The 15932-nt window shown below is 46.7% G+C and overlaps 1 protein-coding gene across 1 annotated transcript in view; it reads right to left on the minus strand.

Moving 5' to 3' along the window:
• Positions 1 to 2998: 2998 nt before the first annotated feature.
• Positions 2999 to 15932, minus strand: part of RASGEF1A (RasGEF domain family member 1A) — a 157562-nt gene continuing 144628 nt past the window's right edge. The window contains 6 exon segments of the mRNA XM_060241033.1: positions 2999 to 3168; positions 3821 to 3893; positions 7388 to 7511; positions 9287 to 9478; positions 14334 to 14413; positions 15079 to 15181. Of these exon segments, the coding sequence (XP_060097016.1) occupies positions 3144 to 3168; positions 3821 to 3893; positions 7388 to 7511; positions 9287 to 9478; positions 14334 to 14413; positions 15079 to 15181 (597 nt within the window). The 3' untranslated portion in view covers positions 2999 to 3143.

The following is a 15932-nucleotide window of genomic DNA, read 5'->3' on the forward strand; positions in this document are numbered from 1 at the left end:
AGTAATCAAGTGATGGCCCATGCACGGGTGAACCAAACAATGTTTTCAAAAGAGCCAACAGGATGATAATAGGGTAGTTCCAAGAGAGAATGAATTAAAATAGCAACAAGTCAAGATTTTTGCAGCAATTAAAAAACACTTTCCAAAGTGATGTGGAAAAGTTAATGTGGAAGGCTCTGAAATGCTCGCCAGCTTGGCACTGTGGCTTGTACAGCTGGAATCATGCTAGAAGCAGTGTTCCCTCTAAGCTGAGTTCGCGTGATCTAGCTCACAGATTTTTAGCCTCCAGCTCACACATTTTTGTCTTAGCTCGGAAAGGGTGGCCCCAGAGCACAATACTTTATGCAATAGCTCACAACTTTAATGCCAGTAGCTCACAAAGTAGAATTTTTGCTCACAAGACTCTGCAGCTTAGAGGGAACATTGGTTAGAAGTATTGTGAATTGCTCAAGGGACCTCTGGCAATCGCTTCCACCCAAACAGTTTGGTGACAAGGTTCAAAATTTCAACAGAAGTTGGATAATGAAGGGTGGATTCATTCGATGTTATGATTACAGGTATCAGTAATATGATCGGGGGGGGGGGGGGGATTCTGTTTTCTCTTATTGAGTGTTCACGAATCAATAACTTGGAACCAATAACTCTGATGATAGTTAATGTGCCCACCAATGAGAGTTTCTCAGATGCATTATCCTTTTTTATATGAAGGCATTGTCTTCAACCTGCAAAAAAACCCTCCTTTTAAAATTGCCACCTTTAAATATTAGCGGGGTTCTTTACAGTCCATCTCTTGCAACTAATATCAGAATTTATTATTTATTTAAACCGTTTTTGATGCCACCTTCCCACTCAAGGCGGGTCCCCAAGACTGCTGCTCAAAACTATCCAGAAGCGAGTTTGTAAAAGACGAATGCACCATTGCCCGTTTCAATGAGATTGTGAGGACTGTACATCTGGCTCTCCCCCATCCCAGCTTCAAAAATCCCTGATAAACAAAATGCAAATGTAAACTCAACATGTTCTCAGAAGCAGTAAAAGTGGGGACAGGGGAGAAAAGAGAGATCTAGCTATTTTCCCGTTTCACCTTGCCAACCCTCGTAACAAAAAGAAGTGTTGCTGCACCATTATTATGTAGACAGGTATACTCTTGTTTGTGTGCTGTTCTCTTTCAGTTTATATACAAAGATGTCGCTGGTTTTCTTCCCTTTTGTTAAAAAAAAAAAAAGACATCCATATTTTTATTTTGCTTGCTTCCAACCGGATTTGTAGAAGAAGGTACGCTAAACGATTCCAGTACCTTGTAAGGCACTATTCTCGGATGTTCAAAGGAAGCAGCTTTCCAGCTGCTGTGGTTTTAAGGCCAGGCTAAAGGAGACGAGGAGTCCCGGGGCCGAAGCATTTCCTTGCATCCCAGGGCCGACAGAGATTGTTGCCAAAATCACTTGGGTAAAGCTCGGACCGGACTGGTTATCCGTGGCCTAAAGAGGTACAAGGTCACATTTTTGAATGCTCCCCATGAGAATATGTGTAAAGTTCGAATGTAAAGGAGGAAGGGGTGGGCTAGACTTCTCCCCGTTACATGGTTTTTGTATCTTATACAGCAAATCACTGCCCATCAATCTAGCATACCACTTGATTCTACAGCCATATATCTATGGGTTACCGACCTTCAGGGCCTGGAGATCTCCTGGAGTTATAACTGATTGCCAAATGACATAAATTAGTTCCCCTTGAGAAAATGGCTGCTTTGGAGGGTGGAGTCTATGGCATTATACCCCACTGAAGTTCCTCTTCTCCCCAGGTCTCCAGGAATTTTCCAACCCAGAGTTGGAAACCCTACTAAGACACAGAATACTGGAAAGCTCTTCAGACACACAGCACTCTTCAAACATAAAGTACTAGAAAGCCTCCAAAGAAAAAGAACTGAAATAAATACGGGATAGTCACAACACTAAGAGTAGGATCACACTGAGAATTTGGGGCGGTGGTATCCCGGCTTTGAAAAAGCTGATTCTCTTTGATCCATGCCATGGCAACCACACAGCCCCCGCCCTGCTACCAGGAGAGGCACAGGCCACACACACGCAAGAGGAGCATTCAGACTGCTCGTGTGCAAGTGGGGCAGGTGCATCGCACGCCTCGACTGTTCAGGCAGCCAGGAAACATAACCCTGCATGCGCTTTAGAGATTTGCTACCAGGAAGTTCTCGGCAGCTATTTAATCAGGTCCCAGTCCATCCTAAAACAAAGCAAGGACAGGCAGGACTCGGGGGGGGGGGGGCAGATGCGTGCATGTGATCGTGCACATTAAACCCTGAGAGGAGGCATGGCTAGGTTGGGCCGAATCTCTTGTGTGATCTCCACTTAAGGGTCTATATCAAAAGAGCAGGGTTAACTCCTCGCAAGAGAAAACAACAAAGAATCTCGTGAGACTGCAAATTAACACATTGTGGGATGAGGGTTTTTAAAATAAAATGAGCAAAAACATCATTTGCAGCAAGGAAGCAACTGTGGCTGGGAATCCTCCACCTCTGTATTTTGTGGGGGACAAGGGAACAGGAGAAACCAAATCTCAGAGGGCCCAAATTGGGTGTCCCCATTTGACAAGGGTTCTGTGCGAGGCAAGCTATACTGGTTCATGTTAATCCCAGGGGGGGATGATCTTGTACCTCTTTCGGTATGCAGAAGCCTTGCTGATTCCGAGCTCATCAGCCTCCATTTATCTTCCAAGGGCGAATCAAGGCGGCGTGGAGGGCTTGAACTTGTAAGTGTGTTGAGTCCATTTGAGAGGGTGCATGTATTAGGTGGAAGGAGTCAAACACAAAAATAAAGATCTGGATGCCATTCGAGTAAGACGTCTCCACGGACACCGCCCCCCACAATCCATGTCATCTCTGAGAATAGGGCCCGGCCCTTAATTTTTTTTAAATAGTTTTTTCTTTTAAAAAAAATCCTTCAATTTTTAAGTGCCTTCATTGATGTGAAATATCGAGCACGTATTTTCTTTTTGCGAGTCAAAAGGTGTTTATGTACAAAAGAGACCCCAGCCAGTGAGGTCTTCCTCGTCTCAAACCGAGTCATTCGGGATTTAAAAACGAATGTTCGTAGTGTGTGCTTTAGAATCCAGAGCAAAAGTCCAAAGGCTCAGGCTCTGTTGAGCAGAGTTGTCCTAAAGGGGGAACAAAAAAGACCCAATCAGTGAACCGTCTCTCGGGCCAATGATAAACTGTATCCCCTTAATTCAAAGAAGGTAGTTACATGAAAGTCACCGAGTTGATCATGACAATACTTGGGGTTTGTTCCTGCTGCCCCTTAGTGGATATCTGGGCTTTGTGTCCGTCTTCCAAATTAATCATAGCTTCTGTTATACTCTTATGAGTGAATTTTATTACTATGCATGCTTGCTTGTGGGCAGGAGGAACAGGGAATGTGGAGAAGCAACCAAGTGTCCAAGGTGACTCTTGGCATGCCCAAAGTCACAAATAGGCAATCCATGGCAGGTAGGGTCAGCAGAAGATGGCATGTCACTCCTGCAGGTGGATATGAGGCTCGGGGGAGAGCAAATTCTTATTAATTGTTGCGACTAGGCAATCTAGGTGACTGTCTAGGGTGCTGATCTTCTGGGGGAGTTTTCTACGGTGTGGCATGTGTTACTTCAACCCAGCCTCTGGAATCTGATGCTAATATGGTGCAATTCAGCATTCTACTATCTACTTGTAGTGCCTTATTGCTCTTGGGTTGTCTTTTGTCAGCTTCACAGTATCTGCAATCGATCAGTCCGTGTAGAGAAACGAGAGGTCAAAAGAAAGCATTTGAGTTACCTGAGCGTCTTCCAGCTGTCTTTCTCCATATGGTTTTCTGGACCTTCGCTTTCAAAGGAGGCGATAAACAAAGCTGAAGGGAGGAAATCAAAACAGACATTGAACAGCTTTCTTTTTACAAAGACGACCACCCAGAAGCCAGATCTCCATGCCATTCCAGTTTTGCTCCAAGTATCACATAGGGTGCAGTGGTAGGATGTAGGTATAGGATAGGGTTGCTTGGTCCCCCCAGCTGTTGGCAGGGGATATGGGGGTGTATGGTTGCCAGATCCAGATTGGGGGAAAAACACCTAAAATATATGTGCTAGCAGAGGGCTCAGTGGTTAGTAGCTTTATGAAGTATTGGGTAGATTTACGCTTTTGCTTATAGATACCCACAGCATGTATAATTCCATTAACATGACAAACAATACAATGTTATATGTAAAAAAAGGTAAAGGTAGTCCCCTGTGCAAGCACCAGTTGTTTCCGACTCTGGGGTGACGTTGCTTTCACAACGTTTTCACAGCAGACTTTTTACGGGGTGGTTTGCCATTGCCTTCCCCAGTCATCTACACTTCCCCCCCCAGCAAGCTGGGTCCTCATTTGACCGACCTCGGAAGGATGGAAGGCTGAGTCAACCTCGAGCCGGCTACCAGAACCCAGCTTTCGCCGGGATCAAACTCAGGTCGCGAGCAGAGCTTAGGACTGCAGTACTGCAGCTTTACCACTCTGCGCCGCAGGACTCTATGACGTTATATGTAGAGTGTAATAAAATGTGCAGAACAAAATTTGAGTCCAGTGGCACCTTTATTCGTACGAATAAAACTGTGTTGGTCTTAAAGGTGCCACTGTGCTCAAATTTTGTTCTGCTGCTTCAGACCAACACAGCTGCCCCACCTGAATTGATAAAATACGTATCTTAGGTTGTTGAAACAGTAAAAAGACCACGTTTGAAAAGAAAGAAAATGTAGAACGTATTTAGATTTCTCCAAGATTTGCCCCCTCTCCCCAAAATGCAGGAGAAATTGCATGCCCCCCCTCCCCAGCTTCAAGATTTCCAGAGGTTTGACGTCTCTAACTACTTTGCGAGCAGAGCGGGCCCTAGACTGTCTGGCACCCTGGCAGCCCCTCCCCCCCCCACACTCTGATAACATCAATAAGTCAGATGGGGCTGCCTGATTCATCACCCCCAGAAGGCTGGCACTCTAGACAATCACCTAGTTTGCCTAGTGGCTGGGCTAGCCCTGTTTGTGAGATAAAATATGGAAGGAAGAGACATGCACCCCACTCTGTTTCTTGACAGAAACATGTGATTTAAGAACATGCACCAGATAGAGCTCATTGTTAAGGTTTGGACAAAGAAAGGATGACCGGACACAGTTGTGCCATTTTAGCCTATAAAACAAAGCAGCAGACAAGTTCACCTTTTATATTCAGAATGGAAGCTTTCGTATGCTCTTAAGCAGACTTCATCGGACAAAATGGGAATGGCAGCAGCAATTCTTAATATAAGTGGGCAGTGTGGAATCATGGGAATGTTTTTAGCGGATTCAAAGAATCACAAATAGGGATCTATGTTTGTTAGTGTTAGGACAAAGCAGGGCTGAAATTGCTGATGAAATGAAAGGGCTGAAATTTGATGAAATTGCTGAGCAGACAGGTTAAAACGGATAAAAGGAAGTACTTCTTCACCCAAAGGATGATTAACATGTGGAATTCACTGCCACAGGAGGTGGTGGCGGCCACAAGTATAGCCACCTTCAAGAAGGGTTTAGATAAAAATATGGAGCACAGGTCCATCAGTGGCTATTAGCCACAGTGTATGTGTGTATATAAAATTTTTTGCCACTGTGTGACACAGAGTGTTGGACTTGATGGGCCGTTGGCCTGATCCAACATGGCTGTTCTTATGTTCTTATGAAAAAAACACTGGAAGGTGATAAAAAGCACCCCTGATGTAGCCTAGGGTTGCCAAGTCCAATTTAAGAAATATCTGGGGACTTTAGGGGTGGAGCCAGGAGACATTAGGGGTGGAGCCAAGATCAAGGCTGTGACAAGCATAATTGAACTCCAAAGGGAGTTCTGGCCATCACATTTAAAGGGATGGCACACCTTTTAAAATGTCTTCCTTCCATAGGAAATAATGAAGGATAGGGGCACCTTTTGGGGCTCATAGAATTGGACCGCTTGGTCCAACCATTTTGAAACTTGGGGGATATTTTGGGGAGAGGTGCTAGATGCTGTACGGAAAATTTGGTGCCTCTACCTCAAAAGACAGCCCCCCCCCCAGAGCCCCAGATACCCACAGGTCAATTCTCCATTATTTTCTATGGGAATAAATCTCCATAGGGAATAAGAGAACCCAGCAGACATTTCCCTCCCCTCCCCCCGCTTTCTGACAACCCTGAAGCGGGGGGAGGGCGTCCAAACCAGGGGATCTCCTGCCCTCACCTGGGGATTGGCAACCCTAATGTAGCCAGTCCTCGCAGAGCTCACAGGGCTCTTCTTACAGGGCCTACTGTAAGCTTCAGGAGGACTGGCTACATCAGGGGTGTATGGCCTAACAGGGCTTCTTTTGTACCTGGAACGCCTTTGCGTATTAGGCCATGCCCCCCTGATGTAGCCAGTCCTCCCAGAGCTCACAGGGCTCTTCTTACAGGGCCTTCTGTAAGCTCCAGGAGGACAGGCTACATCAGGGGTGTGTGGCCTAACAGGGCTTTTTTTGTACCAGGAGCTCCTTTGCGTATTAGGCCATGGCTCCCTGATGTAGCCAGTCCTCCCAGAGCTTACAGGGCCTACTGGAAGCTCCAGGAGGACTGGCTACATCAGGGGTGTGTGGCCTAATATGCAAAGGAGGTCCTGGTACAAAAAAAGCCCTGCTGGGAACCTTCAAACTACTGGAATATTTTTGTGGTGTTTCTGCTTTAATTGTTCTGGGAGGAGCATACAAAACCTGATCCACTGGTGCTGCTATGAGTGCTCCGTTGCTCTTCCGTGTTTTCTCCCACATTAGTAACATGCACAGGGGTGGCAACCCAGAGAAGGGGCTGGAAGGCGTGGGAGTGGGAAATGGGGTAGGCTTCCCAATCCCCAGGTGCCAGAGGGGGATCCCCCAGTTTTTCAGGCTTCCCCCCTCCCCCAGAGACATCATGCACCTCCATGAACGATTCCCATAGGGAATGATGAGGAATTGATCCATGGATATCGGGGGCTCTGGGGGGGCCTGTTTTTTGAGATAGATGCACCAAATTTTCAGTATAGCATCTAGTGCCTCTCTTCAAAATACCTCCCAAGTTTCAAAAAGATTGGACCAGGGGGTCCAATTCTATGAGCCCCAAAAGAAGGTGCCCCTATCCTTCATTATTTCCTATGGAATAAAGGCATTTAAAAGGTGTGTGGTCCCTTTAAATGTGATGGCCAGAACTCCCTTGGAGTTCAATGATGCTTGTCACAGCCTTGATCTTGGCTTCACCCCTAATGTCTCCTGGCTCCACCCCCAAAGTCCCCAGATATTTCTTGAATTGGACTTGGCAACCCTAAAATGGGGTCATATTTGGGGGTGACTGCCCAGGAACGGGGTCTTACCTTCCTCGCTATAAATAGGTGCCGTGAGTAGATAACTCTGGATTTTCTTATCCTTCTCGAAAGGGCATTCGACCTGCTTCCACGTCATGAAGTCATGAATTTGCCTTGAGATTTCCCAGAACTTCTGTATGAGAGAGAGAGAGAGGGGGGTTGTAAAAATTTCACTCCTTTATTTCGCCACCCACTAACTGTTTGATCAATCCCGCTTTCCTCAGGTTGGATCATAGGGCTGGCAGCTCAGGAAAGTCCCTCCCCCAGGCATGTACCTGAGGGATAAGCTGATCAGCATGGCCCAGATTAACCCTTTCTCGTCAGACCTCAGAAGCTAAGTGGGGTCAATCCTGGTCAGTATTTGGATGGGAGCAGGGCTTTTTTGGTAGAAGCGGCCCAGTGGGAACTCATTAGGCTTCCCAATCCCCAGGTCCCAGAGGGGGATCCCCTGGTTTTACAGGCTTCCCCCCTCCCCCAGCCAACTGGCCAGCGGGGGAAGCCCAACCCCCACAGCCATCATGCACCTCCATGAACGATTCCCATAGGGAATGGTGGGGAATTGAGCCATGGGTATCAGGTGCTCTGAGGGGGCTGTTTTTTGAGATAGAGGCACCAAATTTTCCGTATAGCATCTAGTGCCTCTCCCCAAAATACCTCCCAAGTTTCAAAAAGATTGGACCAGGGGATTCAATTCTGTGAGCCCCAAAAGAAGGTGCCCCTATCCTTCATTATTTCCTATGGAAGGAAGGCATTTAAAAAGATGTGCAGTCCCTTTAAATGTGATGGCCAGAACTCCCTTGGAGTTCAGTTGTGCTTGTCACAGCCTTGATCTTGGCTCCACCCCAATGTCTCCTGGCTCCACCCCCAAAGTCTCCAGATATTTCTTAAATTGGACTTGGCAACCCTAGAACTCATTTGCGTGTTAGGCCACACCCCCTGACACCACCATTGTTTCACACGGCTTTTTTTTTGCAGGAAAAACCCCAGTGGGAACTCATTTGCATATTAGGCCACATACCCTGACACCACCATTGTTTCACACAGAGCTTTTTTTGCAGGAAAAAACCCAGTGGGAACTTATTTGCATATTAGGCCATCCTGATGCCACCATTGTTTCACACAGTGCTTTTTTGGCAGAAAAAGCCCAGCAGGAGCTCATTTGCATATTATATCACACCCCTGGATGCCACCATTGTTTCACTCAGGGCTTTTTTGCAGAAAAAACAGCAGGAACTAATTTGTATATTAGGCCACACCCCCTGATGCCACCATTGTTTCACGCGGCTTTTTTTGTGGAAGAAGCCCAGCTGGAACTCATTTGTATATTAGGCCACACCCTCTGATGCCACCATTGTTTCACTCAGGGCTTTTTTTAATAGAAAAAACCCAGCCAAAACTCATTTGCATATTAGGCCATACCCCCTGATTGCAAGTCAGCTGGAACTGTGCATCCCTGCTCAAAAACAAAGCCCTAGCGGGGAGACCACCACGGAAGTTCAGCCAAGGTTGCTATGCAGAGGCAGGAAATGCCAAACCACCTCTGAACATTTCTTGCCTTCAAAACCCTTTGGCCGCAACTCGCCAGCCCTTTCCACCGCCACCGGATCTGACTTTAAGATGCTGCTCAGAGCCATCCTTTTAATAAGCTGACTGCTCTAGCTTGTGACAAGCCCCACACGATCAGGGGGACACACCCAGCTCGAAAGCACACAAGGCAAACGGACTGGCGTTAAGTTATGCCAAGAAAGGTGCGATATTGATATTGATTGACCAGCTTTAACAAGCTGCGAAGTCAAGACTGCCACTTCCTCCCGTTTGGCTCGGAGAGGCATGTGCACGTTCTGAATGCCTGCCATGCCCAGGGCTTAGTGGCAACCTGGCGTCACTCTGCGAGGAACCCTCGCTTACTTTGAAGTTGACCTGGCCGTTGGGTAAGTGGTTGGTGTGGATCTTGTGCAGGAAGTAGATGTCCTTGATGAAGAGGTTGAAGACGGGGATGACGATTTTCTCCCGGCTGCTGTGAGCCGTCTGGGATCTCTGAGCAGCTCCCTGCAGGGCGGTTCGATAGTTGCAGAAGTTGCTGGAGGGGTCCATGTGATGCTACGGAATTTAAAAAAAAAGAGGAAAATCAATTTGTTGTCAGGACGCTCGTGCAAGCATACCCAGAGTGATGGCAGCTGTGCAGCAACCATGATGGGGCAGAGGTGCCCTGTATTCTTGGCGCAACAGCGAGAAGGCTTCTGGAATTCTGCCCCCACTGGTGGACCTCCTGATGGCACCTGGGTTTTTTGGCCCCGTGTGACACAGAGTGTTGGACTGGATGGGCCATTGGCCTGATCCAACATGGCTTCTCTTAAGTTCTTATGGGACAGAGTGTTGGACTGGATGGGCCATTGGCCTGATCCAACATGGCTTCGCTTATGTTCTTATGTGACACAGAGTGTTGGACTGGATGGGCCATTGGCCTGATTCAACATGGCTTCTCTTATGTTCTTATGAAACACAGAGTGTTGGACTGGATGGGCCATTGACCTGATCCAACAGGGCTTCTCTTATGTTCTTATGAGACACAGAGTGTTGGACTGGCTGGGCCATTGGCCTGATCCCTTGAAAGGGCAGCTGCTGTGAGAGCCCTCTCCAGCCCCACCCACCTCACAGGGCGTCTGTTGTGGGGGAGGAAGGTAAAGGAGATTGTGAGCCGCTCTGAGACTCTTCGGAGTGGAGGGCGGGATATAAATCCAATATCTTCTTCTTCTTCTTCATCCCACAGGGCTTCTCTTATGTTCTTATGTCTGGGGCAGCAATGCTCTGTATTCTGGGTGCTTGGGAGGGGGGGCAGCAGTGGGAGGGCTTCTGAAATTCTGCCCCCACTGGTGGACCTCCTGATGGCACCTGGGTTTTGACCACTTCGTGACACAGAATTTTGGCTGGATGGGCCACTGGCCTGATCCAACATGGCTTCTCTTATGTTCTTACCAGATGTCCGCTACCAGTATTCAATGAAGATGAACTGGTGGTGGTGGTGGTGGTGGGGAAATGGCATCATGCAATGCCATGATGTCACTTTCAGCTCGGAACCCAGAAGTGATATTGCTGTGCCATGTGATGTTCTAGGGGTGTTCCCAATCTCTATGGTTTTTACCATAGTGTTTTTGAGAAACCCTAGAGCGTTGCCCAATGAGGTGATGTCAATTCCGGTTACATGGCTGGAAGTGATGTTGCACGACGATGCCGTTTCCCCGGATCGCTGTCCCCTCCATCTCCTGCGAGTTGCCAGTTGGCAACTCTAGTGGTGTCATGGTACTACATAGCTAATCAAATCTGGCTACATGATACTATTGCTGAGGGCAGCTAAGAATGTGGGCAGTGCTTCCTGCATCAATCACAAAGGCAGTCCTGCACAATTGCCTTCATTCTGCATTGGTGCAAAATGGTTGCAGGAGAACCAGTGTGGTATAATGGTTAAGAGTGTCAGACTTGTCCAAAAGAAGATAGAACTTTAATATGGTACTTGCTCTCAGCTGCTAGGACATTGTATGCGCAGTTGTGGAAGCAAGAAAAAATACCAGAAAAATGGGACTGGACTATAAAAGTTATGTCATGGAGTGAAATGGACAAGCTAACAAGAAAACTAAGAGACTGCGATTTAGAACTTTTTAATCGGGAGTGGAAGAAATTCAGAAGATATGTAGAAAAAGAGTGGAAAATAAAAGGACATGGGACAATTTTTGAAGATTAAGACCTTTAAGACAAGAATATAACTTTTGAAGGGGGGATCTTTTTCTTAATCAATTTTTGTTTTTTCTTGATAGTTAAAGGTACCTTTAATATCTGTTTTTTTTAAAAAAAAAAATAACACTGGCGGGGGTCAATTATTGGGGGGAGGGGTGGGAGAAAAGTAAGATGTGGGGTAGAATGATGGTTTTTTTTATCTTAAGCTTTTTATAAGTTGTAGATATAGTTCTACTACCATATGTTACTAATAAAAATTGTTTATACTCGAAAGAGTGTCAGACTTGTATCTGGGAGATCCAGGTTCAAATCTCACTTGCAGCGCGGAACCTCGCTGGGTGACTTTGCAACCAGTCATACACTCTCAGCCTAGCCTACCTCACAGGTGAGGATAATATGGAGGAGACAATAGCTGGGCTTTTTTTGTAGCAGGGACTCCTGGGCCTATTAGGCCACACCTCCCTGATGTAACCAATCCTCCAAGAGCTCACAGGGCTCTTCTTACAGGATTGGCTACATCAGGGGTGTATGGCTTAATAGGCAAAGGAGTCCCTGCTATAAAAGAAAGCACCGGATGGTAGTACTTATTTATTTATTTATTTATTTATTTATTTAATTCTTAGACCACCCTCTCCTGTAAAAAAAAAAAATAGCGCTCAGAGTACTGAACAATGATTAAAAAACACATTTATAAGAAAAATTCACAATCTGAATGGAATAAAACAGAGCACTTGGCCTAGATAGATGATTCTGAGCTTCTGACTTTTACTGCCCCATGGGAGGTGGTGGTGGTGGGGGGAAGCCAGAGAAATGGGAGTGCCAGACAGATGGAAACCATCGCTGCTCACAACCAAGCACCTAACAGAACATCTCTGCCTTAGAAGTCCCATGGGATTGCACAGAGGTGGAATTCTAGCAGGAGCTCCTTTGCATATTAGGCCACACCCTCTGATGTAGCCAATCCTTCAAGAGCTTATAGAAGGGCCCTGTACTAAGAGCCCTGTAAGTTCTCGGAGGATTGGCTACATCAGGGGTGTGTGGCCTAATATGCAAAGGAGCTCCTGCTAGAATTCCACCCCTGCGGTTGCATTACATGATGTTACTTTGGCAGAAAGTTCCACCAGGTTGGAGCCAGGGCAGAAAACGCCCTGGCTCTTGTTGAGGGACATCCAGAAATCTCCCAAGCAAGGGACCACCAGTAAGTTCTTATCTGCAGACCGCAAAGCTCTTCAGGGGTTATACCAGGAGTGGCGGTCCTGAAGATAACGTGGGTCCCAGACCATTAATGGAGGTGAGTCAGTGGTTTTTCAACCACTGGTCCATGGACCAGTATTGGTCTGCCAGAAATTCCTTCCGGTCCATGAAAGGAAGGCATCAGAATGGCATCTCCCCACCCCATGTGAGACTCTCCCCCTCTCCCTCCTGCTGAAGCCGCTGGAATGGGGCAGCCGGAGGGAGGTGGAGGTTTTTTCAGCCCCTCTCACTGATAAAAAACAAACAGGGAAACCGAATGCATGTCAATGTAGCGCTTCGTCTCTTGGACACAACACTGCAGCCACGGTTATCAAGTATTCCTGCAAAGGAGCAACAGAAGGTTTCGCACTTGCTTTCTTTGAATTAAATGTTGCTCTCTGAAGATTTCAGTTGTATTTTATGGTTTCTATTTCTGCCCTAGCGGTCCCCGAAATAATTCTCCTGTTGTCACCGGTCTCCAAGTGTCAAAAGGTTGAAAACCGCTGATGTGAGTCACTTTGGATCTTCACTGGGGAAATAAAATACGGTCAAGGTGATTCCCTTCTCTTGCTGTTTACTGCAGTTGTTAAATGTGGGCGGTCTTTCTCCACCAGATGGCAGACTTTAATTAAAAATGAAGAGAAAGGAAAAGGAAAGGTCCCCTGTGCAACCACCAGTCGTTTCCAACTCTGGGGTGACGTTGCTTTCACAACGTTTTCACGGCAGACTTTTTACAGGGTGGTTTGCCGTTGCCTTCCCCAGTCATCTACACTTTCCCCCCAGTAAGCTGGGTCCTCATTTGACCGACCTCAGAAGGAAGGCAGGCTGAGTCAACCTTGAGCCGGCTACCTGAAAACCCAGCTTCCACCAAGGATAGAACTCAGGTCGTGAGCAGAGCTTAGGATTGCAGTACTGCAGCTTTAACACTCTGCGCCACGGGGCTCCCATATGAATCCTCATCTGTGAGAAGAAATTGTGGGGCCTGAGGCGAAGGTGGGGCACGGACTGTGAGGTCCCCGGTCTCTTTCAGGGACATTCTGGCTCCCACCCCTGAATGTTCAGCTTCTGGTTTTGTGGAAGTAATCATCCAATAAGTAGCTATTACTGAAGGGGAGAATGCCAAGGCCCTCCTACACTCAGTCGCTCAGAAAAAAAGGAAGCCTTCCAGAGTTCTGCTGGGTCGGCTGACGGATAAACAAAAACCCTTCTGAGATTCAAATGTTTTTTGTTTTTTTAATTAGTGCATTGAACAGCTTAAAGCGGAATGACTTATTTGTATGTAGGTTTCGGTGGCTTCTTAATGACTTTTGGTCCCCTTGCACGTATTTCTTTTCTGCTCCCACTCTCCCAATATAGGCAGGAAAAAACAGACTGTAACGATTTCATGCATATGAAGGATTCAAATACAAACACAAATGCAACACATATATATATATATATATATATACAAAAAACAGGGCTTTTTTTGGTAGCAGGAACTCCTTTGCATGTTTGACCACACAGCCCTGATGTAGCCAATCCTTCAAGAGCTTACAGGGCTCTTCGTACAGGGCCTATTGTAAGCTCCAGGAGGACTGGCTACATCAGGGAGGTGTGGCCTAATATGCAAAGGAGTTCCTGCTACAAGAAAAGCCCTGTATATAAATAACATTAGGGCTGCCAGATGTTCTCATTTTAGAGGACATGTTCTCTTTTTTTGGTGTTCGTCTTTTGGGACCCTTTTTTTTAAATGTCCTCCTGTGAGACTGGAAAATTAGGAAGATTCCTAGTTAGCAATTATCACAGTTTAGAAAGTAGGGGGATTGAAAATGAGAACTGTCCGAGTGATCACTGGTTTGAAGTAGCCAGGAAAGATGTCCTCTTCTTTTCAAAATATGGTAACCCTATACATGAGTCTGAATGTCTGTCTAGCCATCTATGATCTACACATGCACACACAACATCCATACCCGGTGTTGTAGCAATGCATAGCAAGATACAAAATATTTACCTCCAAAACATCAAATTTGGCTGTTTTTACTTTGGACCAGGTTTTCTTTAGCCGCGCCACAGGGCTCAAGTTCATACCCGCTGTAAAGCAGAGAGGGAAAACAAAGGGGAAAATTTACAAACAATCTCAAATATTCCTGCGTGGTTTTTAAAGGCGTGTCTAGTGATGCTAAATGAACACCTTCTCACGGAAGACATTTTACAGAAAAATGGTCTTTCCTGTTGTATGAGATACAGAGTAGCCTGCAGTACCCTCAAGGGTGAAACCATTTCCCTTGTTTTGTAGTAGCTAACGACCCCAGATCTAGCGTGCAGGAAGTGAATTTCTGTGTTCAGTTTTGGGCACCACCTTTTTAAGAAGCTGGAACAAGTCCAGAGGAGGGCGACGAATATGGTGAGGGGTCTGGAGACCAAGTCCTATGAGGAAAGGCTGAAGGAGCTGGGCACGTTTAGCTTGGAGAGGAGGCGGCTGAGAGGCTGAGAATTTTGCCCCTCTCTGCCTCTGCCCTGCAGCTTAGTCAAAGGGGCTTTTAAGAAGGTGCCTGCAGGGGCAGTGGGGGCCGTAGGCGGTGGGGTGGGTGCTCAGACTCTGAGATAATTTGTGAGGGGCCCCCCAAGATTTCGACTGCCTAGAGGCCTCCACAGGGTTTAATCCAGCGCTGCCATCTAGCCATCCAGAAGCTCCCATTTCTGCAGCGCTCCCACCCCTTAGGTGCTGGCTAGCAGGCCTGCCAGAGAGTACTCACAGATAATGGCCATCATGGAGTTAAAGTTGCCGATGTTGAAGCACTCCCTCGCGACGTCGATAAAAAACTCCACTATTCTCGTCCGCTGCTTTTTCTTCACCACCTGCAATTTTAGGAAAGGGGGGGGGAAAGGACGTGATTTAGCAAAATCTTGCAAAATGAGAGAAATGTAACCACCCTCAACTTAGGAGAGCATTTCTTTGGAAAGGTATTGGTGCTTCTGTTCTGCTATGAGAGAACTCTTTTCAGGAGGAACCGGGGCCTTTTTTTTGGAGCAGGATCACACCAGAACACAGTTCCGAATGGCTTGGTATCACTGGGTGTGGCCTAATATGCAAATGAGTTCCTGCTGGGCTTTTTCTACCCCAAAAGCCCTGGCACCAAGTATGTTTTCCAGAGGTGATTGGCTTGTGAAGAAAGTGAACTGTAGAGCGGAGACCATTTTTTTCCCCCATCAGGGATCTTATGATTTACTTTATTGTACCCCACCTTTCTTCCCAACGGGGACCCAAGGCAGCTTACAACATCCTCCTCTCCTCCATTTTATCTTCACAACAATCTTGTGAGATAGGGTAGGCTGAAAGCATGCAACTGGCCCAAGTTTGCCCAGCAAACATCCATGTCAGAGTGAGGGATTTAAACCTGCGTCTCTCAGGTCCTCGTCTGCCACTCTAACCTCCAAGATAGGTTCAGGTGGGTCACCGTGTTGATCGAAACGTTATAGAATATTCAACTGAAGAACTGGCTTGGTTTCCTTGCTTGAAGAGCCAGTTTGGTGTAGTGGTTAAGTGCGTGGACTCTGATCTGGGAGAACCGGGTTTGATTCCCCACTCCTCCACTTGCAGCTGCTGGAA

This window comes from Heteronotia binoei, chromosome 6 (assembly GCF_032191835.1).
Source record: "Heteronotia binoei isolate CCM8104 ecotype False Entrance Well chromosome 6, APGP_CSIRO_Hbin_v1, whole genome shotgun sequence".
Taxonomy (NCBI): domain Eukaryota; kingdom Metazoa; phylum Chordata; class Lepidosauria; order Squamata; family Gekkonidae; genus Heteronotia; species Heteronotia binoei.